General features: G+C 41.5%; 1 protein-coding gene across 4 annotated transcripts in view; it reads right to left on the reverse strand.

The window, feature by feature from the left end:
- tpk1 (thiamin pyrophosphokinase 1) overlaps positions 1-25460 on the reverse strand; it is a 382816-nt gene that overhangs the window by 274049 nt on the left and 83307 nt on the right. For all 4 annotated transcript variants that reach the window (XM_041184542.1, XM_041184540.1, XM_041184541.1 and 1 more), the window contains one exon: positions 8978-9052. In XM_041184542.1, the coding sequence (XP_041040476.1) occupies positions 8978-9052 (75 nt within the window). The remainder of the gene's footprint in view (positions 1-8977; positions 9053-25460) is intronic.

Raw genomic sequence — 25460 nt, forward strand, 5'->3', positions numbered from 1 at the left:
TGGCTCCTCAGAGGTAAAGTAGCTTCTTTTGTTCTGGAGTCACAGACAGACATAGGTTCAGCCACTGTGCAACCAAGACCCAGGTTTAAAGTTCAGAAATAGCAATGAGTATATAAAAATGTACAGTGTGAGGTCTTATGTTATGTCAGAAACATAAAATAATTTACAATAAAATAATTTCTAATTTGGAGCTTATTTCTCTGCTTATTTCTTTATTGCAAAGGGTCTTAAAAATCAGCAGGTAAAAGTTATAGTGAAATAAAGTTTTAGTTAGAGCCTATCTGGAGTACTGTGCGCAACTCTTGAGCACTACTCCTCAAAAAGGTTTGCTGGTTTTGAAGGAGTTACAGTGCAAATTCACTAGAATGATTCTGGGGCTTATAGAGTTAAATTAGGAGGACAAATTGCATGGACTAGATTTGTATTCCCTTGAATAAATAAAATTCAAGGGTGATCAAATTGAGGAGTTGTCATAGCCTCCAGGGCTATGGGCCAAGCACTGGAAAATGGGATTAGTACTGTCAGATCTTTGTTGACCAGCGCGGGCACAATGGGCCAAATGGCCTCCCCTTTCTGTGCTACAAACGTCTATGAATCTATGAGTGTTAAGATGGTTAATAGAATTGATCGGGTAGATAGAGGAAAAACTATCCTGTCCAGTGTGGTGTCTAGAACAAGAGGGAATAACCTCCAGTTATTCCAGCCTAAACAGTTCACAGGTGATGTGAGAAAGTACTTCTTCATACTAAAGGCAGCAGAAATCTGGAATTCTCAGCCCACAAAACTGTTAAGTCTAGGTCAATTGAAGATTTCAAAACTGAGGTTGATAGTTTTGTTAAGCAAGAGTATTAAAGCTTATGGACTAAGGCAGTAGATGGTGTAAAGATGGTGTAAACGCCCACATCCCATGAACAAATAAAAAAAAAGATGCAGATCAATCATGATATAAGTGAATAGTGTAAAAGCTTTGAGGGGCATCAGAGATGCATATTGTCCACTCCGCAACTGTGTACATGATTTTACTCTGCTCATACACCTATACAACTTGTCCTCCCTTCTGTTGTAATACATTTTCTTTCACAGGCTGGGGCATCTCTGACAGATCAAGGTCTCTTCCTCTACTCACTTTTCCTTCTCAGACCACAGGCATTTTCTCTCAGGTTTTCTCTCACCGGCTGTAACTCACTTACATTTTGTTATTGGTTACACCTAACACAGTTTTTAGCTCATCACTACACGGAATGGGAGGTGGGGAGTTCAATGCCTTAAATGTTGAGCTCCCAGCCTCAGTCGCATAATGTTTCATTACTTTTCTCTTCCTCCGATATTTCCTCCAACTTCCCTTAACCTTTTTCTTCTCTAGGTGAGAACTCATATTGTGATACAGTTCCCATATCATAAGCAACCTTCAATACTTGGACTCCAACACTTAGAATTCTCTTCTGAGTCCCACCATTTGAATGGGTTGTTTTTAATACTAGCTTTCTGCATGCTATGTTAAAGTAAAGGATGAAAAACATCTTCCACAAATCACAAAATTTGCAAGAGAATAACAAACTAAAACTTGGTACTTTCAAACAAAATTGTTTTCCTTTCCCTTTTTCAGATGCTGGATATTTTAAATGAGTTCTACTGAAATAAAATAAGTTAAAGGATACTGAAAGTTTAATTAATGCAATCATTATTTTTCATGCTTAAACATAAACAAAAGATGCAGGAACCTCCACTGTCCACTTAAGCTTGATTTATGATTATTATACTCATTGAGATGATCAATGATTGTATTTGCATCTAAATTGCAAATACAAGAGCAACGTTTAAAGAATGCATCCTAAATCCATTAGATCAACATAGGTTCAAGAGTGCTGGTACACTGCACACTTATCTGAGAATTGGACTAAGTCAATTGAAATTCTATCATTTATAGTCTTTGAGAAGCCTGATAACAAATTCCCTTTATATGCCAAATATAAAATGGAATAGAAATTAGTTTGGACTTGGTTAGATTGTAAACCACAGTCAAAAATCCTGTCAAGGCTCAGGCATGAATAATGGCCATTTGGGCTGAAATATTAGCTGATTTATTGGAATTCTATTCTACTCAGTGGAACTGTCCTCAGCAAGTAATCAATACTTTCAGGGCAGGAGGAAGGAAAGTAAAATTGTTAAATAAAATTGTCATGGGAAAAGAAAAAAATATGATAAAAAGCACAGGAATGCAGAAATAGATGTAAGTTACTGAAATTGATTACAGAACTAGAAAACACAAGGAAAAGTCTCAGTGAGACTATAGATCAGAACAATTTTGTTTTCCGAGTGAGCAGAATGGAATTCCAACAAATCAGCTAATATAAAAACAGAAAATGCTGGAAAAACTCAGCAGGTCTGACAGCACCTGTGGAGAGAGAAACAGAGTTGATGTTTTGAGTCCGTATGCCCCTTCTTCAGAGCTACAGAGAAGTAGAAACATGATGAAATTTGTACTGTTTAAGGGGGTGGGGGGTGGTGAAGCAAGTGAAGCTGGATAGAAGGTCAGAGATAAGGGGGGCAAAGGAGAGATTGACAAAGATTTCATGAACAAAAGGACAAAGGGAGTGTTCATGGTAGTGGTAAGGGCTAAAAAGGGTGATGATAGTGGAATGAAGGTAAGAAAGCAAAATGTGATAATAGCAGGACAAGGGTAAGCACTCTGAAAAGAACAACATGAAAAAGTAACAGATGGCCCATGTGGGGATAGGTTGGGGAGAGGGAGCGGTGGTGGGGGGAAAAAAAGGATTGAAAGTGGGATAAGAAAGGAGGGATTAAAAAAAGGGGATAAAAACAATGAACAAATGAATGAAAATAAAAATGAATAAAAAATAAAAATAAGTGGATAAAAAATAAAAATGAATTTTGAAAAAAAAGATAAAAAAATGGGTGTAGATGGAGAAGAGAGTTCATGGTTTGAAGCTGTTGAACTCAATGTTAAGTCCGGAAAACTGTAAAGTGCCTAATCGGAAGATAAGGTGCTGTTCCTCCAGTTTGCATTGGGCTTCACTGGAACATTGCAGCAGGCCAAGGACAGACACGTGGGCATGAGAGCAGGTGGGAATGGCAAACAACAGGAAGGTCTGGGTCATGCTTGTGAATAGACCAAAGGTGTTCCGCAGAGCGGTCTCCCAGTCTGCGTTTGGTCTCCCCAGTATAGAAGAGACTGCATAGGGAGCAGCGAATGCAGAAGACGCATTCAACTAATATGTTAATTAGCTCCTTTCAAGGCAAGAGAAACAGGTGATTAGAAATGGAGTTTAAGTTTATTCAGGTTAGCCTAAACTTTCATAATAAAATACTTCTTGGAAAACCTTGCCACTGGGCACTCGGAAATATAATTTGGTCAAAGTTGAGGAGCACAAATATAATGTTAAATTGACATTCTGAACTTTTCCTAGTTATCTTAGTACCACGGGTTAAATAAATATGTGACTTGACTTCCTTGAAAGTTTTGCCTATGGGTTGGTTATGTTCCAAATTAGAAAATTTGGTAAAAAATAGAAATTAAATATATTGGGTTGAGTCCAATATGGGGAAAATTGTACAAGGTCTATAGAAAGAATTAACTCAATAGGCTAAATGACAAATTCATCTCCCATTCCTTCATGCATTCTACAAAACACGTGCAGATATATTTAAATTTAGGCACTTAAATGAAGATTTTCAGTTCTTTAAGTCATACATGTAACCCCTTTTAAAGAGGCAATACAATCAAAGTTTTCAAATAACTTCTGTGACCCTCTGAAAAAATAACTCAGTTTTTCTTTCTCTCTCAATTACAAAAGAGCTGTGTGAATAAATACCATTGGAGTAGTATCCTCTTTTTTTTGCTTTATAATTATTGTCAATACTTAGCTGACTGACTGAAAGGGGATACAGCTGCAGCCGAGTTCATTGCCCAATGACAAATAATTGTTGCACAATTCATTGTCATGCAATTAAAAAACCCTGATTTCACATAGCCTAATATTTTCACATTTCATAAGCTGACTGATTGTTCTGTCTGTGGTGCCTAAGGTATCACAAAGGTTATCATAAAGTCACAAGATATCTACTGTCAATTCACAAGATCTTAAGTGAATACAGTTAGTCTAATTTTTTAATGTTTTGAAGTATTAATGGCATTAAGCCAGTGCACACACTTCAGTGAAATAAGTGACTGTTAATTATTGTTGAAACACTCTTTTAATTAGCTAATAAATTGTTTAATGCAATAAATGATAGTTGGTGCCTGAATACAAGAAAACACAACATTGGTGACCTATTTGAAGTGTAATGATTCCAGATATGCACAATCTGATTAACAAAAAAATTGGCATCACTTTGCTTTCACAAAAGGCATTAGAAAATGAGTAAGATTCTTTAAAATCTCCATTTAATGTGTTTATGATGATTTTGTGCAACACTAACAGCAGTTGAAATGGGGATAGGAAGATCAGAACATATGAACTTGCAAAGTTACAGTAAATGTTTTCTGTTCTCTAAACTCAAAAGAATACAAGAGGGGAACGCCATTGTGTTTGTTATGCATCAACATTTATTGCTGGTTCTAATGATTTTCTCTTCAAAGTGCTTAATAATTGTAACTCTTGTTACAGGTTTTGAAATTTTCCCAACCAGAAATGTTAAACGAACTGGCTTGTAATTATCCATGTAAGCTTTTTACCTCTTTTTGAAAATAGGTATTATATTGGTCACTCTCTAGTCCTCTGACACATTTACAATCTATAGTAATAACTTGGAAGGGACCAAGTGTAATGCATGCTAAGTCTGACTCCAAGTATGCTGGAGATACAAAACTAGGTGGGAAAGTAAGCTAGGAGAAGAGCACAAAAATTCTGAAGAGGGGTATAGACAAGTTACATGAATAGGGTAGAAGGTGGTGGATGGAGGATTATATGGGAAATGTGAGATTATTCACTTTGGTTTGAAGAAAATAGGTAATAGAAGAACATATAATTAAAAGAAGAACATTTTAAATGGTGAAAATCTATTAAATATTGATGTTTGGAGGAATTTAGGTGTTCATATATTTATAGAACATAGAACATTAACACACACGTGCAGCAAGGTAAATGGTATGTTGTTCTTTATTGCAAAGGAGTTGGAATACAAGAGTAATAAAGTACAGCGTGTTGGCAAGATCACATCCAGAGTACAGCGTGCCACTTTGGTCTCTGCACCTAGGAAGGGATATATTTGCTTTAGAGGGACCACAACAAAGTTTTACCAGACTGCGATGAGAGGGTTGTCCTATGAGGAAAGATTGAGTACAATGGTCCTATACTCACTGGAGTTCAGAAGAAAGATGATCTCTCATGGTAACACTTATAATTCAGAGAATTCTTGAGAGGAAAAACATTGAGGGGCTATTTCCCTGATTGAAGAGTCTAGAACTAAGGAGCATAGTCTGAGGATTAGGCATTGGTCACTTAAGACTGAGATGAGGAGAAATTTCTTCACTTGAGATTCTAAATCTTTAGAATTCTCTATCCCAGAGAGCTGCAAATCCTCAGCTGTGTTTATTCAGAGCTGAAATCGATAGATTTTTGGACTCTACAGTGTATGGAGAACAGGAAGGAAAGTGGGGTTTAGGTTGGAAATCAGCCATGATCTTATTGAATTGTGGAGCAGGTTCAAGGGTCCAAATGGCCTTCTCTTGCTCCTTTTTTCTTCTGTCCTTACATTATTTCCATTCTGAACAGAATCCTGAAATATAATTTTTAGGGCCTCCAGTATTTTCTTTCTACATTTCCATTCCATCAACTACCTTAAGCATTCACTTCCTCCACACTGACACAGAGTGGATGCAGTGCGTACAATCTACTAAATTCACTACAGTAACTCACCAAGGCTTCTTCAACAGCACCTTTGAAATCTGTGAGCTCTATTGCCTCGAAGAACATGGGCAACACGTGAGAACTCCACTAACTGCAAGCTTCCCTCCAGCCTGACTTCAAAGTATGGCCCTGTTCCTAAATCATTGCTGGGTAAAAATCTTGGAACTGCTACACCTAGCAGCACTGTGGGGTGTACCTATACCACACAGACCACGGCTATTCAATAAAATGGCTCACCACCAGCTTCTCAAGAGGTGGGCAATAAGGGCTAGCAATGCCCCAATTCCATGAACAAATTCAAAAATAAATTCTCTCCATATGTTTGGATTTGTGGGATTCTTAGTATTCCTTTAGTTTAGCCAACTTTGCTAATCCTTTAATACATTATGTGCATCATCTTGCTTTTAACCAAATAAGGACTTAAATCCCAGCGAGAACCCATCTCTTTTGTAAATGCTGAAGCAAAGTATCAAGATACAGTACATGGACATTTTGAGGCATGATGTGGTAAATGCCGCATCATGCTTGAGAGAAAAAATTGAGAGTTTGGACCTATAGTGTCCAAAGCTCTCCATCACTTGGATTTTTCTCAGCCATTTCTTGGTCTGTTATAGACTAACCCAAACATCTAGTCCAACTGGTCTAACTATCTTCAGCTGATTCATCAAGGAACTTGGCTCAATCATCAGGTCAAAAGTGGGATGTTATCTGATGATTGCACAGCATTCAATACCACTCACAACTCCTCAGGTACTGAAGCAGTTGTTGCCTGCATGCAGCAAGACCTGGACAACTTTTACACTTAGGCTGATAAGTGGCAAGTAAAATTTGTGCCACACAAGTGCCAGGCAATGACCATTTCCAATGAGTCAGAATCTAACCGTCTCCCCTTGACATTCAATGGCATTACTATCGCTGAATTCCCCCACCCTCAACATCTGACCAGAAACTAAGCTGGACCAGCCATATGAATACTGTTGCTAAAAAGCAGGTCTGATGCTGGGCATTATGCGACAATAAACTCTCCAAGGCCTGTTCAACATAAGGTACAAATGAGGAATACAATTGGATACGTACCAATTGCCTAGATGAGTGCAGCTCCAAAACGTTACTGTGTTATACTGCTCTTGTTATACAGACTCTATTTCAGAGGCACTCAAGTAAAGGGGAGGGGGGTGGTGGAAGTGGAGGGATGGGGGTGATGGGGGGAGGTTGTGGTGCTAAAAGACAGGCTGATTAGTGTATGGAGGAGTAAGGTGGAAGAGAGCCTGATTACAATGTGTGTGGAGGGTGGGGAGAGGAGAGAGACTGATTGCTGTGTATGGGAGGGAGTGGGGAGAGGGTCTGATTACAGTGTGTCGGGGAATGGGTGGTGAGGAGAGAGGGCCTGATTAGTGGACATATGGGGGAGTGAGAGGGAGAGGGGCTTCAATGAGTCTTCTGTCACGGGAATATGGACAGCTTGGTTGAAACTTACATGAGTACAAAAATATTAACATTTTTACAAAATACTTTTAAAATATCAGATTTTCACAGTTATATGATGTCTTATATGTTGATCCGTATAATGCAAACTTTAATAATTTTATACTGAATGTTTATTATGCTGCTTTATTGCTGTTTTGCTGAAAAAAGAGACATGTCTAACCTTTTCTTCTTGCACTCATCAGGCCACTTCGCAAGAATACCAATATAAGGGGAAAACAACAATTTATACAGCATGGAAGACCACACTGATTGTTTGGCAACTGGCATTGCCATGGAGAATCCACCAGTGATAGTGACTGGCAGTTAACTGCCAAGCATTGTCTGAAATTTAAAACAGGCAGCTTGATCCTGATTGGTCAAGGCATTGCCTTGAGGAATAAGTCAGCGAATGGCTGTCACTTATTTTGTTTAGCTGAAACAGGCACAATGTATGTACATGCTCTTTCTGCCTGCAAAGAACAGGGCCCTGTGTATTAATATTTGTAGCTCCCAGTACACGCTAATGCGCCACACTGCAAGCCCGACTGAGATCTTAAATTGGTTTTCAGCGTAATTCTTAGCACACTGAGGATTATTTAGTAAATGCTGACTAAATGTTGGACACTGTATTTTGAGTTTTGCAAGCACAGGCTGGCTGGGTGCAGTCTGTACCCTGCTTATTGCGAACAGTGGCTGAGAAATGCTGTTTGATATGATCCGCCAGTCTTTGGAACGTACAGCCTACATACCAAGCATCACACGGGCAGTGAAATTCATATACCACATTACTCATTTGTGTGATAGACAGAATGTCTTTTTGGCTTGATGGCAACGTCCTGTTAGTGGCGAATACCACTCATGGTGCGACTGCATAGTAGCGGCGCAAAACAGCTAGCTTCACCTGTTGCTCAAATTTTTTTGAGATACCTTGCCCTTCCAGGGTAATCTGAGGTAGACTGGCCACTTTTCAGGGCCGAAAGTGACAGCCTTAGGCCCAGTCTATCATGAGTTTGCATGATATACAGTGCGAAATGATCTATTCAGGGTAGCCATTATCCCACAGGATGCCTTTGATGCACCCTAATTCAGCAAGTGGCTCAGGCCCGATTAACAAGGTTGCCGATAAGCCCAATCTCATAGTGCGTGGAACTGTAAGAACCCCAATTGACTAGTGAAGGTAGGCTTGCCGTAGACCATGATAGAGAATCCCCTGACAGATTTCTCAACATGTACGTCAAGGAAGGGGAATTCATTTGACTGTTCCAGCAATACTCAAGTTCTGTATTACCAAACGACTATTGCTGCTTTGTTTTTGCTGACATCTGAGATCACATTAATTTTCTAGTGTTAAAATGGGGGTCATTTTGGACAATAGTTAGGGAAGCACTGATCTATCCCAAATTGTCTAACCATCTTCAGCTGCTTCAGCAATGACGTTTTCTCAAGCATGAGGTCAGAAGTGGGGGTGTTCACTGATTGCACAGCGTTCAGTACCATTATCAACTCACAGACGCTGAAGTAGTCATTCATGCACGCAGCACTGCTGAGCATGCATTAATTTTGCACTAATTTACTAAGAATTATGGCACTGGTTAACCACTATATTAGCGAGTTACAAACAACTTTTATCTCAACTATACCTTTGCTCCACAGGCGTTGAAATTGATCATTGTCCATAGGCTGATTGAGAATTAACAGACAATGTTTCCGTTTCCCTAAAATGAAAAAAAGGCAAGGTTAACCAGGAAACTGTATAGACATTCTACTTGTATGATTGACTAAAAAGTAATTCAAGTGTTATTTTGTTCCAAGCCTTCCCCCTTTTTATCTTTAATGCAGGAGCTCAGTACACTTTTACCTCAGGCAATGTTGTAATTCTCTTTCTTTCTTACTCGTGCTTCAGTTAATATTAACAACCAAACCTTAAATCTAATAACTAAGTTCAAATGCACATACAAGTCATGTGCATGGCACGTGTTCCTTTATGCTGGGGGGTAAGGAAGAGGGAGAACATGAGTTTTTCTAATTTACAATTAAGTTTTATGAAACACTATATTGTTAAGCAACAATTGAAGCAGACATATTAGGGTGATAATTACTCAGGGCATCGTAAAATTCTGATACACAAAAGAAATACAAAGAACTCTGTAACAGGGGAACCAACAGTAAATTCATAAACTTCAACATGAAAACTTTTATTCCAGCATACTCTCCTCTGATCGTTTTCTATGAAATGGAGCAGAAAATGTGCAGGCCTGCTGACACAAACATTTCAGTGTACTGTTATTGCTGTACCTTTACTTTTAAAGACAAACAGCAAATTGATTGCATCAGGAAGTACATCACATCCATAGGCTGTAAGGAAATCTTCAGAAATGTCAAATTTATGAAATAGATTTCCTTCAAAAAAAGCACTTGGAAGAACAAACTCAAGTCTTTGCCAGCTTTTTCAATTTAAAATGTAATTCAAAGGTTTTCCCAGGCTAGGTGCATAAACTGAACACATGGCATCCAAATTCATACTTTCATGCAACTTATACATATTGATCCCTGCAATGGACTACAAACTTAAAAAATGCCAAATTTCAATTCTCAAGCCATGAGCTCAAGAAATACACTAACAATTTAAATCAGCTCAAAACTAAAAACATGACTCAAGTACCTCAAAAATACACACTATATATATATATATATATACACATACATAGAAAAAACAATTAACAAATTTAAAACTGCATAGACATGCAGAAATGATATTGATTAAAAATGCTTAATGCATCAAACAAAGGCTACAGAGTGCTAAACGTCTTTTAGTTCTGATTATGGTTTGTGGATAGCATTGACAATAAAAAATTACTGGGTCATTAGGCTTTCAGACAAGTGGAATGCTGTCACTTCTGAAGCATCCATAATCAGGAAAACTCCATACATTCACATATACTATCAAACAAACTGAAATGCCAACAGCTTTTAAGTTTCTTTTCTCTCAATAATTTTTCCACTTGCGTTTCATATTTGTTTGCACAAAAGCTTTAGGACCAGTTTCAACTTCTTTTCCTAGCTTTATGCCTAATGTCACCCACATTGTGTGTAAAACATGGGCTGCATTGTGCAACAACTGTCTACCTTAGAGATAAAAACAAAAAACTGCGGATGCTGGAAATCCAAAACAAAAACAGAATTACCTGGAAAAGCTCAGCAGGTCTGGCAGCATCAGCGGAGAAGAAAAGAGTTGACATTTTGAATCCTCGTGACCCTTCAACAGAACTGACCCTTCTGTTGAAGGGTCATGAGGACTCGAAACGTCAACATCTGTCTACCTTATCTAATTTGATTTTGCCCAGAGTTATGTGGTTCTGGATTCATTGTCACCTTTTGATATCAACCCCCATCTATATGACTCAAAAACAACACCATAAGCCTGTCACATTTCTCAAATTTCTCATCCCTTGCCCTCATAGTCTGTAAGGAGGCTACACTGATTAATTTATGCAGAATCCTTTGTCTATCTGCTGAAGAATCCTCCTAAATTAAAATGTGGAAGCACAGATTCTTAATTCTGTCCAATGATTCTTGGTGGAAGCAGACAATATCAGTGATATTTAGAGATCCTCAGCTGCACTCAGTTAAGTCTCTGGTCAGTCACCGGACTTAAAGGCTTCAAAGTCCTATTTTTACTTTGCCTGAGATAGTCTTTAATTGGTATAAAATTTGCATCAGAAGCATTAGCACTTTGTTGGAGCAGAGGTTTGGGCTGTTACTGTTGAAAATGATGTGCTACACAACAGAAAACAGGACAGCAGAGGCCTACAACTGTGAGCAAAAGAGATCAAAGGAGGGCAGAGTACACAGGCCTTAACATCATGTAGGTCTTGTGCAACAGAAAATTGCATCTCAACTTCAGTGAAGAGCAGTGTGTCCAGCCAACACCAGTTCAGACAAGCCATGGCAGACATTCAACGAGATATTTTGTAAGTCTCAATAGAGGCATTTCATTGATAAAGAAAGATCTTACAAGCAGGATAAACCATCCGAACTAAAGAAGCCAGGACAGTATCAAATTGAATGAGAGGTGCACAATGCTGCCAAGATTAATGGTAGCTCAGAGGATTGCAAAAATTTTAGAAACCAGCAAAGGATGACTAAAAAAAAAAGGGAGAATTAACATGAAAATAAACTAGCAAGAAATATAAAAACTGACAGTAAAAGCTTCTACAAATGTGTGAAGAGTAGAGCAGCTAGAATAAATTTTGGTTCCTTAAGAGGGTGACGCTGGGTAACTAATAATGAGAAACAAGGAAATGGTAGAGGCTTTGAACAAGTATTTTGTATCTATTTTCATGGTAGAAGACACAAAGCATCCCAAAATAGTAGAAAATCAAAGGGAGGAAGGAAATTAACAATCACTATCACGAGAGAAAAAGTACTAGGAAAACTAATGGGACTAAAGGTTGACGCGTTATCTACACCTGATGATCTGCATCCCAGGGTCTTAAAAGAAGTGGATGCAGGCATTGCGAATGTATGAGTTGTTATCTTCCAAAATTCGCTAGATTCTGGAAAGATCAGAGCAGACTGGAAAGCTGAAGATGTTACCCCTTATTCAAGAAAGGAGGGCGACAGAAACTAGGAAACTAGTTCTGTCGAAGGGTCATGAGGACTCGAAACGTCAACTCTTTTCTTCTCCGCCGATGCTGCCAGACCTGCTGAGTTTTTCCAGGTAATTCTGTTTTTGTTTTGGATTTCCAGCATCCGCAGTTTTTTTGTTTTTATAACTAGGAAACTATAGGTCAGTTAGCCTAACATCTGCTATTGGGAAAATGCCCGAATCCATTAAGGAAGGAGCAGCAGGACATACAGAAAATCATAATACAATAAAGCAGAGTCAGCATGCTTTTATGAAAAGGAAATCATGTTTAACAAATTTACTGCAGATCTTTGAGGATGTAACAAACAGGGTGGTTAAAGGGGAACCAGTAGATGCAGTGCATTTGGATTTCCAAAAGGCATTTGAGAAGGTGCCACATAAAAGCACATGGATAGAGGTTTGGCGAACTAACAAGAAGCAGAGAATCGGGCTAGCTGGGTCATTTTAAGGTTGGCAAACTGTAACGAGTGGAGTGCCACAGAACTCAGTGCTGGAATCTCAAAAATTTACAATCTATATTAATGACTTGACCAACTGTATTGTAGCCAAATTTGCTGACAGTGCAAAGTTTTTTTAAAATTCATTCATGAGGTGTGGGCTTCGCTGGCTGGACCAGAATTTATTGCCCATCCCTAGTTGCCCTTGAAAAGGAGGTGGTGAGCTGCCTTCTTGAACCGTTGCAGTCCATGTGGTGTAGGTACACCCACAGTGCTGTTAGTGAGTTCCAGGATTTTGACCCAGTGACAGTGAAGGAATGGCAATATATTTCCAAGTCAGGGTGGTGAGTGACTTCGAGGGGAACTTCCAGTCTGTAGTATTCCAATCTAGCAGTTGCCCTTGTCCTTCCAGATGGTAGTGGCCGTGGGTTTGGAAGATGCTATCGAAGGAGTCTTGGTGAATTCCTGCAGTGCATCTTATAGACGGTACCCACTGCTGCTCCAATGCGTTGGTGGTGGAGGGAGTGAATGTTTGTGGATGTGGTGCCAATCAAGCAGGCTGCTTTGTCCTGGGCTGTATCAAGCTTCTTGAGTGTTATGGGAGTTGCGCTCATCCAGGCAAGTGGGAAGTATTCCACTACACTACTGACTTGTGCCTTAAAGATGGTGGACGGACTTTGGGGAGTCAGGAGGTGAGTTACTCATTGCAGGGTTCCTAACCTCTGACCTGGACTTGTAGCCATTGTATTTATATGTCCAATTTAGTCCAATTCAGTTTTTGTTCAATGGTAATCACCAGGATGTTGATAGTGGGGAATTCAGTGATGGTAATGCCACTGAACGTCAAGGGGCGATGGGTGGTTTCTCTCTTATTGGAGATGGTCATTGCCTGACACTTGTATGGTGTGAGTGTTACTTGCCACTTGTCAGCCCAAGTCTAGATATTGTTCAGGTCTTGCTGCATTTGGACAAGAACTGATTCAGTATCTGAGGAGTCGCAAATGGTGCTGAATATTGTGCAATCATCAGTGAACATCCCTACTTCTGACCTTATGATGGAAGGAAGGTCATTGATGAAGCAGCTGAAGATGGTTGGGCCCAGGACACTACCCTGAGAAACTCCTGCAGTGATGTCCTGGAGTTGAGATGACTGACCTCCAACAACTACAACCATCTTCTTTAGTGCTAGCTGTGATTCCAACCAGCAGTGGGTTTTTCCCCTGATTCCCATTGACTTTAGTTTTGCTAGGGCTCCTTGATGCCACACTCTGTCAAATGATGCCTTGATGACACTCTCACCTCACCTCGGGAGTTCAGCTCTATTGTCCATGTTTTAACCAATGTTGTAATGAGGTCAGGAGCTTGAGTGGCCCTGGCAGAACCCAAACTGGGCATCAGTGAGCGGGTTATTGCTAAGCAAGTGCCATTTGATAGCACTGTTTATGACCCCTTCCATTACTTTACTGATGATTGAGAGTAGACTGATGGGGCAGTAATTAGCCAGCTTGGATTTGTCCTGCTTTTTGTGTGCAGGACATACCTGGACAATTTTCCACCTAGCCGGGTAGATGCCAGTGTTGCAGCTGTACTGGGATAGCTTGGTTAGGGGTATGGCAAGTTCTGGTGCACAAGTCTTTAGTACCATTGCCGGAATATTGTGAGGGCCCATAGCCTTTGCAGTATCCAGTGCCTTCATGCGTTTCTTGATATCATGTGGAGTGAATCGAATTGGCTGAAGACTGGCATCTGTGATGCTGGGGACCTCCAGAGGAGGTCGAGATGGATCATTCACTTGGCACTTCTGGCTGAAGATTGTAGTACATCCTTCAGCCCCATTTTTTGCACTGATGTGCTGCGCTCCCCCTTCATTGAGGGTGGGGATACTTGTGGAGCCTCCTCCTCCAGGGAGTTGTTTAATAATCCACCATCATTCACAACTGGATGTGGCAGGGCTGCAGAGCTTAGATCTGATCCATTGGTTGTGGGATTGCTAAGCTTTGTCTATCACTTGCTGCTTATGCTGTTTGGCATGCAAGTCGTCCTGTGTTGTAGCTTCACTAGGTTGACACCTCATTTTTAGGTATGCCTGCTTTTGTCCCTGACATGCCTTCCTGCACTCTTCATTGAACCAGGGTTGATCCCCTGACTTGATGTTAATGGTAGAGTGGGGGATATGTCAGGCCATGAGGTTACAGATTGTGTTCAAGTACAATTCTGCTGCTGCTGATGGCCCACAGCGCCTCATGGATGCCCATTCTTGAATTTCTAGATGTGTTTGAAATCTATCCCACTTAGTGTCGTAGTGACACACGACATGATGTAGGGTATCATCAATGTGAAGGCGAGACTGTGTCTCCACAATGACTGTGTGGTGGTCACTCCTATGATACTGTCATGGACAGATGCACCTGCGGCAGGCAGGTTGGTGAGGATGAGGTCAAGTATGTTTTTCCCTCTTGTTGGTTCCCTCACCACATGCCGCAGACCCAGTCTAGCAGCTATATTATTTAGGACTTAGCAAGCTCGTTCAGCAGTGATATACAGACATTGAAGTCCCCCACTCAGAGTATATTCTGCACTCTTGCCACCCTCAGTGCTTCCTCCAAGTGATGTTCAATATGGAGGAGCACTGATTCATCAGCTGAGGGAGGGCGGTATGTGATAATCAGCAGGAGGTTTCCTTGCCCATGTTTGACCTGATGCCATGAGACTTCATGGGGTCCAGCATCGATGTTGAGGACTACCATGGAAACTCCCTCCCAACTGTATACCATTGTGCTGCCACCTCTGCTGGGTCTGTCCTGCCGGTGGGACAGGACATACCCCGGGATGGTGATGGTGGAGTCTGGGACATTATTTGTAAGATATGATTCCGTGAAGATGACTATGACAGGCTGTTGCTTAACTAGTCTTTGAGACAACTCTCCCAATTTTGGCACTAGCCTCCAGATGTTAGCAAGGAGGAATCTGCAGGGTCGATCGGGCTGAGAATGCCGTTGTCATTTCTGGTGCCTAGGTCGATGCTGGGTGGTCTGTCCGGTTTCATTTGTTTTTTGTGACTTTGTAGTAGTTTTATACAACTGAATGGCTTGCTGAGCTATTTCAGACAGCATTTAAGAGTCAACCACATTGCTATGGGTCTGGAGTCACATGTAGGCTGGGCCAGATAAAGACGACAGATTGCCTTCCCTAAAGGACATTAGTGAACCAGATGGGTTTTTACAACAATCGACAGTGGTTTCATGGTCATCATTAGACTTCCAGATTTTTTTATTGAATTCAAATTCCACCATCTGCCGTGGCTGGATTCGAACCCTGGTCCCCAGATGGAAAGCAAGTTGTGAGGCCACAAAGAGTCTACAAAGAAATATAGATAGGTTAAGTGAATAGGCAAAAACTTGGCAGATGGAGTGTGATTTGGGAAAATGTGAAATTGTAAACTTTGGCAGGAAGAATAGAAAAGCAGATTATTATTTAAACAGAGCAAGATGACAGAATGCTGAGATACAAAGGCATCAGGGTATCTTCATACATGAATCACAAGAAGTTAGTATGCAGGTACAGCAAGTAATTAGGAAGGCAAATGGAATGTTGGCATTTATTGCAAAGGGGATGGGCTGTCTTGAGAGATGGATCTGTGACAGAGGGGTCGAGATTAATTAGGTTTTTCCCTTCTGTTTGTTCGCTCACCAGCTGCCCCAGACCCAATCTGTCAGATATGTCCTTCATGACTCCGCCAGCTCAGTCAGAAGTGGTGCTACCAAGCCATCTCAGTGTTAAGCTTTGAAGTCCTCCGCCCAGAAAACATTCAGTATGTCCTTGCTACTCTCAAAAGCACTCAACATAGGAGTACTGGTCCATCAGCTGGGAGTGGTATGTGATAATCAGCAGCAGATTTCCTAGATCTAATGCCAACTTCTGTGCTGTTTTGCATATGCTGAAATTCCTAGGAGATGCTTCCCTAGTGGCAACAACATGGGAATTGGAGGACTGCAGAAAGCTCACTGACAGCACTCCAGATGGCTGTGGCGTGTGACCACAAGGAGGTCTGGCCTTTAGAGGCCCTGCCTAAAGATTGCAGCATCTTGATAATCGATAAAGCAGCTTGGCCCGGCTGGCTGCTAAAAACAAATTGGGCAGTGGTTCCAAGGCTTGCCATGTGAATAGGCATGCTGCCAGTCAGAGAGAGTACAACTGCTTCTTACAGGTCATTGATTTCAGACTGTGCATCAGCAGTCACTTCTCTGCATGAGAACAGAATCCAGGAGTGACATGAGGCTTTGGAAGCTGTTTTTTATGAGCTCCTTCATGCTTTGAAAACTAAAGAAAATTCTTAAATTCAAGGCCAAGGTCACAACAATCTGAATTTCCATGAACTTATTGGAATAATAGCCTCCAAAACTGCAGGCTCTGTTACAATGTTTATAGAGCTGACCACATACTCCTCAGCAAACTGGATAGTCTCCATAGCCTGTTGGAATACTCCACAAAGTTGGATTTGGGCTCCTCCACACTCTCTGACATTGTGCATTAGTTCTTTGGTTTTCTTAATTCATTCGTAGGATGCGGCCATCGCTGGCTAGGCCAGCATTTATTGCCCATCCCTAATTGCCCTTGAGTAGACAGTGGTGAGTTGCCTTCTTGAACTGCTGCAGTCCATGTACTGTAGGAACACCCACAGTGCTGCGAGGGAGGGAGTTCCAGGATTTTGACCCAGTGACAGTGAATGAATGACGATATATTTCCAAGTCAGGAAGGTGAGCGGCTTGGAGGGGAACTTCCAGGTGGTGTTCCCATGTGTCTGCTGCTCCTGTCCTTCTAAATGGTAGAGGTCGTAGGTTTGGAAGGTGCTGTCTAAGGACATTGGTGAGTTCCTGCAGTGCATGCTGCAGATGGTACACACTGCTGCCACTGTGCGTTGGCGGTAGAGGGAGTGAATGTTTGTGGAAGAGGTGCCAATCAAGTAGGCTGCTTTGTCCTGGATGGTGTCAAGCTTCTTGAGTGTTATTGGAGCTGCGCTCATCCAAGCAAGTGGACAGAATTCCATCACACTACTGACTTGAGCCTTGTAGATGGTAGACAGGCTTTGCGGAGTCAGGAGGTGAGTTACTCGCTGCAGGATTCCTAGCTTCTTATCTGCTCTTGTGGCCACATTATTTATATGGCTAGTCCAATTCAGTTTCTGGCCACTGGCCACTGGTAACAGAATGTTGAAAATGGGAGATTCAGTGATGGTAATGCCACTGAATGTCAAGGGGCAATGGTTAGATTCTCTCTTATTGGAGATGGTCATTGCCTGGCACTTGGCAGATGTGAATGTTACTTGCCACTTGTCAGTCCAAGCCTGGATAGTGTCCAGGTCTTGCTGCATTTCAGCATGGACTGCTTCAGTATCTGGGGAATTGCGAATAGTGAACATTGTACAATCATCAGCAAACATCCCCACTTCTGATCATATGACGGAAGGAAGGTCATTGATGAAACAGCTGAAGGTGGTTGGGCCTCGGACACTACCCTGAGGAAATCCCCTGAGCCACCATGAGCCATGGTAAGCCACCCAGTGTACTATGCAGTTTGTTGTGCACAGCCAGTTTTCTCTACGCTATGCCTTTGAAGTTAGCATTTTTGCCCTCTGGAGTAGAACCATGTTATTTTTTTGTCCTCCAGCAAGCTTGTCCCTCTGCAGTCTTATCCCTGTCCTTGCTCCTGCCCATTTGTGTTCAGTGAATCTCCCAGTGCCGATCCCTCTAAGAGACCATTTTCGCTCCACAAGGTTTCACTTTCTCAGCTAGTGCTTGTAAGGATAAGATTGAGTAACAGAGCACTTTTAGAAGGCTCTGCTTCTTCATCTGCTTCAACAGGGTCCTTTATTGCTGCTGGGCCTGGAAAGGGAAGGGTAGCAGTTAGTGACAAGGTTAAACAGAAATAGATGCATGCCAGCTCAATGTCAGTGCCAGTTTGTTCTGTTCAGCATGTATAAAGAGAGGTTTCAGTGAGAAGAGAAAAAGAGAGAAGAATTGTCAAACAATATATGGAGCAGGTCCTCCTGCCTCACCAGTTACAGTGCTCCTGACCTTCTTCCTTGCTACAATATCCATGATGGCCTCTTCCAATGGGGACAGGTAGTGGCTGCATGGTCTTTGTTCTGTCAATATGGTGGCCTCTTCCAATAAGGAAAGGTATCGTATGCATGGTCTTCCTTCTCCTGTCCATGCCTGGTCTTCCTTCTCCTGTCCATGCCTGCTCCCTCTGCTGTGCCTGCTGGTCCTCCAAGAGAGTTTGTTTCTGTGCAAGCTGATAAAAGGTGGAAAGATGTGCTTTTTGGGGTAGAATAGTAGTTGATGTTCTCGTGTAAGTGATGTGTGCTAGCACAGTTATGAAGAGGTTAGGGATGAGGGGAGAAATTATCAGAACAGTTGCAGGTTCAGATGTGTCAGGAGCAGGAGAAGGAGGTTGAGTGAAATTTGCCGCATTGAATGGAGGAGAGTAATGAGAAGCAAGAAATGGAAGGCTTGACTGCTGGGGCTACAGAAGGTGCAGGGCTAAGCAGGAAGTTGGAGAGACGCAAGAAGGAGCCTTACCTTGGTGAGATCATTGAATATTTTCTGGCACCATGGCCAGGTTCTGGATACAATTCTCCTTGCATTGATCTGCGTTGCCACATCTGTATCCACTACATCAGTAAATCAGGGACTCCTTGCTGCAGTACCTTTCTTGCAATGTCGACTCTAAATTTTAGCTCAGTTGCTAACAGTGCATCTTCCCTTTAAGAAGTGAGGGCTGCCTTTAAGTGGCATAATTGGCATCCAATTTCTGCCATCATCCCCACTCTAGAATAAGTGAGCTATCAGTGTGAACATGAGAGCTACAGTGAGCAGCACAGATAGCTTATCAAGCATATCCAAATGATGCACATGCTCCAATGTCACGTCTGCCTCTCACTTACACCACAGGACATGCTTGCTGGACAAGGCTCCAATTTCACGACAGTTTCTGGTGTTATTTGAATTTCTCAACCTATAACTTTTAATCTAGTAAATGGGACTGTTCCAATTATGCCTGAAGAAACATGAGTTCAGAGTTGTTCACATCCAGCTGCCTGACCTTCAGAAGACTGACAACTCTTACACCATTAATTAGACTGACTGACTTATGTATCAGCTCTGATCCTCACCGCTACCATCTCTGCTTGAATATATTCAGCCCAGGTTTAGAAAATGTAGACCTGTTAAATATGTAAGGCCTGACAACTACAATGATTAAATTGCCTTAGAGAAAATTCCAAGCTTTGGAAGGAGTAAACATCCTTTGACTAAAGTTCTTGCTCAGTAAAGCACTGCTCAGAAAGGGTCATCATAGGAGATATTGAGGGGTGGAAAGGAGAAATTTGGAGGGAAAAACATTAGACCTTTTCTTCATCTTAAGTTCTATCTGTAATGGGAAAATTGTCTTAAAAGGTAGCACCAACACCAGCACTTAAAAACAACGAATATAGTGGCATGATAATGCTGCCCATTATAATGTTGAGCCACGGAATGCCTGAATGCTGTCTTGTACAGAGTTCCCAAAATACTGTGATGAGACTTCAAGTACAAGCCTTGCATATCACCTGCAAAGTAAGAGAACAATTGAAATGTTGGGTTCATCCCGGTAGCCAATCTTGCACAGAATGGATTGGAGACTCCAGTGCGCTGTTCATTCAATCGTTTGAAAGTTCAAACTGCACATTCTTGGGGAAGGAGAGAGTTAATTATGAAATATAAAATATTTAGTGAAGATGGCAGTCACACATACACTATGCATAAATGCCATTTAGAAGAAAAAAAGTCAGATGAAGCAACAATTCCAACTTTTATTAATTTTTAGTTGTTTCATTACATTACCAGGAGCAGTGAGATATCTAACTTACCTATGGCAGGATTCACACAGGTTTTACACAAACAAAAACAACAACTTTTATTTATATAGCACCTTTAACATACTAAAATGTCCAAGCCGCTTCACGGCAGCATCAGCAAACCAAATTGGCACCAATCCTCATAAAGGCCAATGACCAAAAGCTTGATCAAAGAGGTACATCTTAAAGTGGGAAAGGGAGAAATAATGTTGAAGGGAGGTTTAGGGAGTGAATTCCAGAGCTTTGTGCCCAGCTGGAGGAGTTATTAAAATTAGGGATGCTCAATAGGCCAGAATTGGAGGAGTACAGATATCTTGAAGGGTTGTAGGGCTGGAGGAGATTACAGAAATTGGAAGGGTTGAGGCCATGGGGGATTTCAAAGCAAGGATGAGAATCTTAAAATCAAGGTATTGCTTAACTCAGGAACCAATGTAAGGCAACAAGCCTGGGTGCTGAGCGAACAGGACTTGGTGTGAGTTAGGACACAGACAGTAGTGTTTTCAACAATGTGATGTTTATGGAAGGTGGAACGTGCGAGGCTAGTCAGGAGAGCAAAACCTAGAGGTATCAAAGGCATGGATGAGGGTCTCAACAGAAGAGCTGAACCAGCGGCACAGTCAAGCATTTTTACAGAAGTGGAAATAAGAGTGTGAATGATGGTGTAGATATGTGATCAAAAGCTTTTATTGGGGTTATGTATGACACCAAAGTTATTAACAATCTGGTTAGGCTACAAACAGTTGCCAGGGAGAGGAAATGGAGTTTGTGTCAAGGACTGAAGACAATAGCTTTGGTCTTCCCAATACTTAATTGGAGGAAATTTCTACATACATACGAACATACGAATCAGGAGCAGGAGTAGGCCACTTGATCCCTTGAGCCTGCTGGCCATTCAATAAGAACATGGCTGATCTGAATGTAACCTCAACTCCACATTCCTGCCTCCACCTGATAACCTTTCACCCCCTTTTTGATCAACAATCTATCTAGCTTTGCATTAAAAATATTCAAAGGCTCTGCTTCCATCGCCTTTTGAGGATCAGAGTTCCAAAGACTTACAACGGTCAGAGAAAAAATTTCTCCTAATCTCTGTCTTAAATGAGCAAGCCTTATTTTTAAATTGTGACTCCTGGTTCCAGTTTCTCCCACAAGAGGAAACATCCTCTCCGCATCCACCCTGTTAAGACCCCTCAGGATCTTAAAGGTATCAATCAAATTGCCTCTTACTCTTCTAAACTCCAGTGGATACAAGCATAACCTGTCCAACCTTTCCTCATAAGCCAACTCGGCCATTCCTGGTATTAGTCTAGTAAACCTTCTCGGAACTGCTTCTAATGCATTTACATCTTTCCTTCAATAAGGAGACCAGTACTGTGCATAGTACTCCAGATGTGGTCTCACCAGTGCCCTGTACAACTGAAGCATAACTTCCCTACTTTTGTAATCAATTTCTCTCACAATAAATGATAACACTCTATTAGCTTTCCTAATTACCTGCTGTACCTGCATACTAACCTTTTGTGATTCATGCACTAGAACACCCAGATCCTTCTTAATCTCAGAGCTCTACAATCTCATGACTTCCTTTTCACCAAACCATGTTGACTCTGCCTGATTGTCTTGAATTTTTCTAAGTGCCACCCTATAACATCTTTAAGAATAGCTTCTAACATTTTCCCTATGACAGATGTTAGGCTAACTGGCCTTAGTTTCCTGCTTTCTGTCTCCTTTTTTGAATAAAGGAGCTACATTTGCCAATTTCCAATCTAATGGAACCTCCCCTCAATCTGGGGAATTTTGGAAAATTAAAACCAATGCATCAACTATCAACTACATACTAGCCACTTATTTCAAGACCTTAGGGTAAAGTCCACCCAGATCTGGTGATTTGTCAGCCTGCAGCACCAAAAATTTGCTCAATACCACTTCGCTGGTGATTATAATTTTCCTGCGTTCCTCCCACCCTTCTATTTCCTGATTTACAGCTATTTCCAGGATGTCACTTGTATCCTCTATAGTGAAGACCGAAGCAAAATACCTGTTTAATTCATCCACCATCTCCCTACTTTCCATTACCACTTCCCCAGACGTACTTTCTATCGGACTATCTTACTATCTGTCTTTATATTATCAGCTAGGTTTCTCTAGTACTCGAGGGTTCCCTCCCTTTTAATCTTTTTTGTCATTCTTTGCTGTTCTTTATACTCTTTCAAATCTTCTAGCCTGTCACCTGTCTTTGCATAATTATATGCTTTTTCTTTAAGTTTGATACTGTCTTTAACTTTTTTAGTTAACCACGGATGGTGGGCCCTCCCCTTGGAATTTTTCTTTGTCATTGGAATGTATCTATTCTGTGTATTCTGCCACTGAAATGTCTGCTACTGAACCTCTATTCACATATCCCTTAACCTCATCTGCCAGTTCACTTTAGCTAGCTCCACTTTCATGCCCCCATAATTGCCCTTATTTAAGTTTAAAATACTAGTCTTGGATACACTCATTTTTCCCTCAAAATGAATATAAAATTCAATCATATCATGATCGCTGCTTGCTAGGGGTGCCTTCACTAGGGGGTTATCAATTAATCCAATCTCGTTGTCAGTACCAGGTCTAGTATGGCCTGCTCTCTGGTTGGCTCCAGAATGTGCTATTCTAAGAAACTATCTCAAAAACATTCCATGTACTCCTAATCTATGCTACCTTTGCCCATATGATTTTTCCAGTCAATATGGAGGTTAAAATCCCCCTTGATTATTGCTGCACCTTTCTGACAAGTGCACATTATCTCTTCTTTTATACTCTGTCCTACCATGTGGTTACAATTAGGGAGCCTGTACACCACTAAGTGACTTCTTACCTTTATCATTTCTCATCTCAACCCAAACTGCTTCTACATCCTAGTTTCTTTGAACTTAGGTCATCCCTCTCTAATGTGCTAATACCATCATTAATTAACAAAGCTACCCTCTCCCTTTTCCTAACTTACTGTCCATCTTTAACATCACACACCCTTCAATATTCATGTCATCCTGTAGCCATGTCTCTGTGATGACTAGCAGATCGTAGTTATTTATTTCTATTTGAACTATCAGTTCACCTACATGCTACATGCATTTAGATACAGAGCCTTTCCCCAATACTGATGCCAGTGCCCCATGAACCAGAACCCTCTTCTCCCACACCAGTTTTTGAGCCACACGTTCATTTTTCTAACGTTATTTGTCCTATGCTAATTTGCAAGTGGCTCAGGATGCAGAAATTATTAGCTTTGGGGTTCTGCTTCTTAATTTGGTGCCTAGCTCCTCATACTGACTATACAGAGGCTCCTTCCTCATCCTGCCTATGTCGTTGGTACCTACATGGGCCATGACTGCTGGATTGTCCATCTCCCACTGCAAGTTTCTCTTCAGCCCTGAGAAAATGTCCCGAACACTGGCACTGGGCAGGCAACATAGCCATCTGGACACTCGTTCCTTGCTACAGAGAATAGGGTCAATCCACCTCACTCTACTATCTCCTACTCTCGAATGGCTTCCTGTACCACAGTACCATGGCAGTCAGCTCATCCACCTTGCAGCCCCTACTCTCAACCAAACAATGTGCAAGAACCTCAAACCTATTGGATAATTGCAAAGGCTCACACTTCTACCCTCTGGGTCCCCTTACCTGCCTCAGCTACAGTTACACCATCCTGTCCCTGACCACCTCCCAAATCAGAAGATCCTATCTTAAAGGGTGTGTCTGCCTCCTGGAACAAAGCATCCAGGTAACTTTGGCCCTCCCTGATGTGTCACAGTGTCTGCAGTTCAGCCTCCAGCTCAATGATTCTGAGCTGAAGCTCCTCAAGCCACAGACACTTACTGCAGACGTGCTTGTCCTGGATAATACTGGTATCCAGGAGCTCCCACATACTGCAGCCATGACATGTCACCTGTACTGTCATACCTATGTGCTTTAATTAATTACTTAATCATTTTATTCAATTATTTATTTTCTTTTAAATATTTATTAATCTTATTACAAATTAACCATAGGAATTTTTAAACCATAGGAATAGAATAGACATTGACCATTTACTAGATGCTCACCAAACAGCTAGCTTCTTCTCTTGTTGCAGAGCAAGAACCAGTTCCTATAGGGTGAAAGAGTTAGAAAAAGCAAAGGAGCACCTCCCTTCCCTCCTCACCAAACTCCCTAAGCTCACCAAACTCCCACTGGGAATGTCTGAATTTATATGTTCTAAACAAAGGGACTAGCTGACTCCCTGAGACTCCAGGGCCTCTCTTCACTCGCTCTTCTAGATGGTGGTTACTGCCTCCGGATCCTCTTTTCACCCGCTCTTCTACGTGATGGTTACTGTCTCCAAGTCCTCTCCAATATTGGATGTCTGACAAGCAGTCTGATAATTTAGAGACAGTGGAGATGGTGGTGAGTTACAGCTATGTGTCATCAGCATAGCTTTGGAAACTCACCTGTGTTTTTAGATGATGACTCCAAGAGATAGCATGTAGATGAGAAACAGGAGGGTGTCAAGGATAGATCCTTTAGCAGGTGGCAGAGGTAAAGGGTAGAGCAGCCATTGTAGCTGATATTCTGGCTACAACTGAATAGATAAGAATGGATCCAAGTAAGTGAAATTCCACCTAGCTGATCAACTGTGGGGAGGCATTGGAGAAGGATGGTATGGCCAACTGTGTCAAAGGTCAAGACAGGTCTAGAAGGATGGAGAGGAATCAGTTACAATGGTCATAGTCAGATAGGATGTAATTTGTGACTTTGGCAAGAGCCTTTTCAGTACAGCAGCAGGGGTGGAAACCTGATTGGAGGAATTCAAACACGGTTCACCACCACCTCAAGGGCAATTAGGAAAGTGCAACAAATGCTGGCCTTGCCGGTGACACTCATATCCCACAAAAGAATTTTTTAAAAGTTCAGCGACAGACAAGCACAGATTTGAGAGGCAACAGAAAGGATTTTGGAGAGGAAAGGAAGGTTGGAGATTGGGCAGTAGGTTGCAAGGACGGAGGGGGATTATGAGTTTTTTTTTAAGGACAGAGTTGATGACGGCAGATTTGAAAGAGAGGGGGAGAGTATCTGAGGAAGAAAATGTTAACAATATCAGCCAACATGAGGGCCAGGAA

Source organism: Carcharodon carcharias, chromosome 3, assembly GCF_017639515.1.
Source record: "Carcharodon carcharias isolate sCarCar2 chromosome 3, sCarCar2.pri, whole genome shotgun sequence".
In the NCBI taxonomy this organism is placed as follows: Eukaryota; Metazoa; Chordata; class Chondrichthyes; order Lamniformes; family Lamnidae; genus Carcharodon; species Carcharodon carcharias.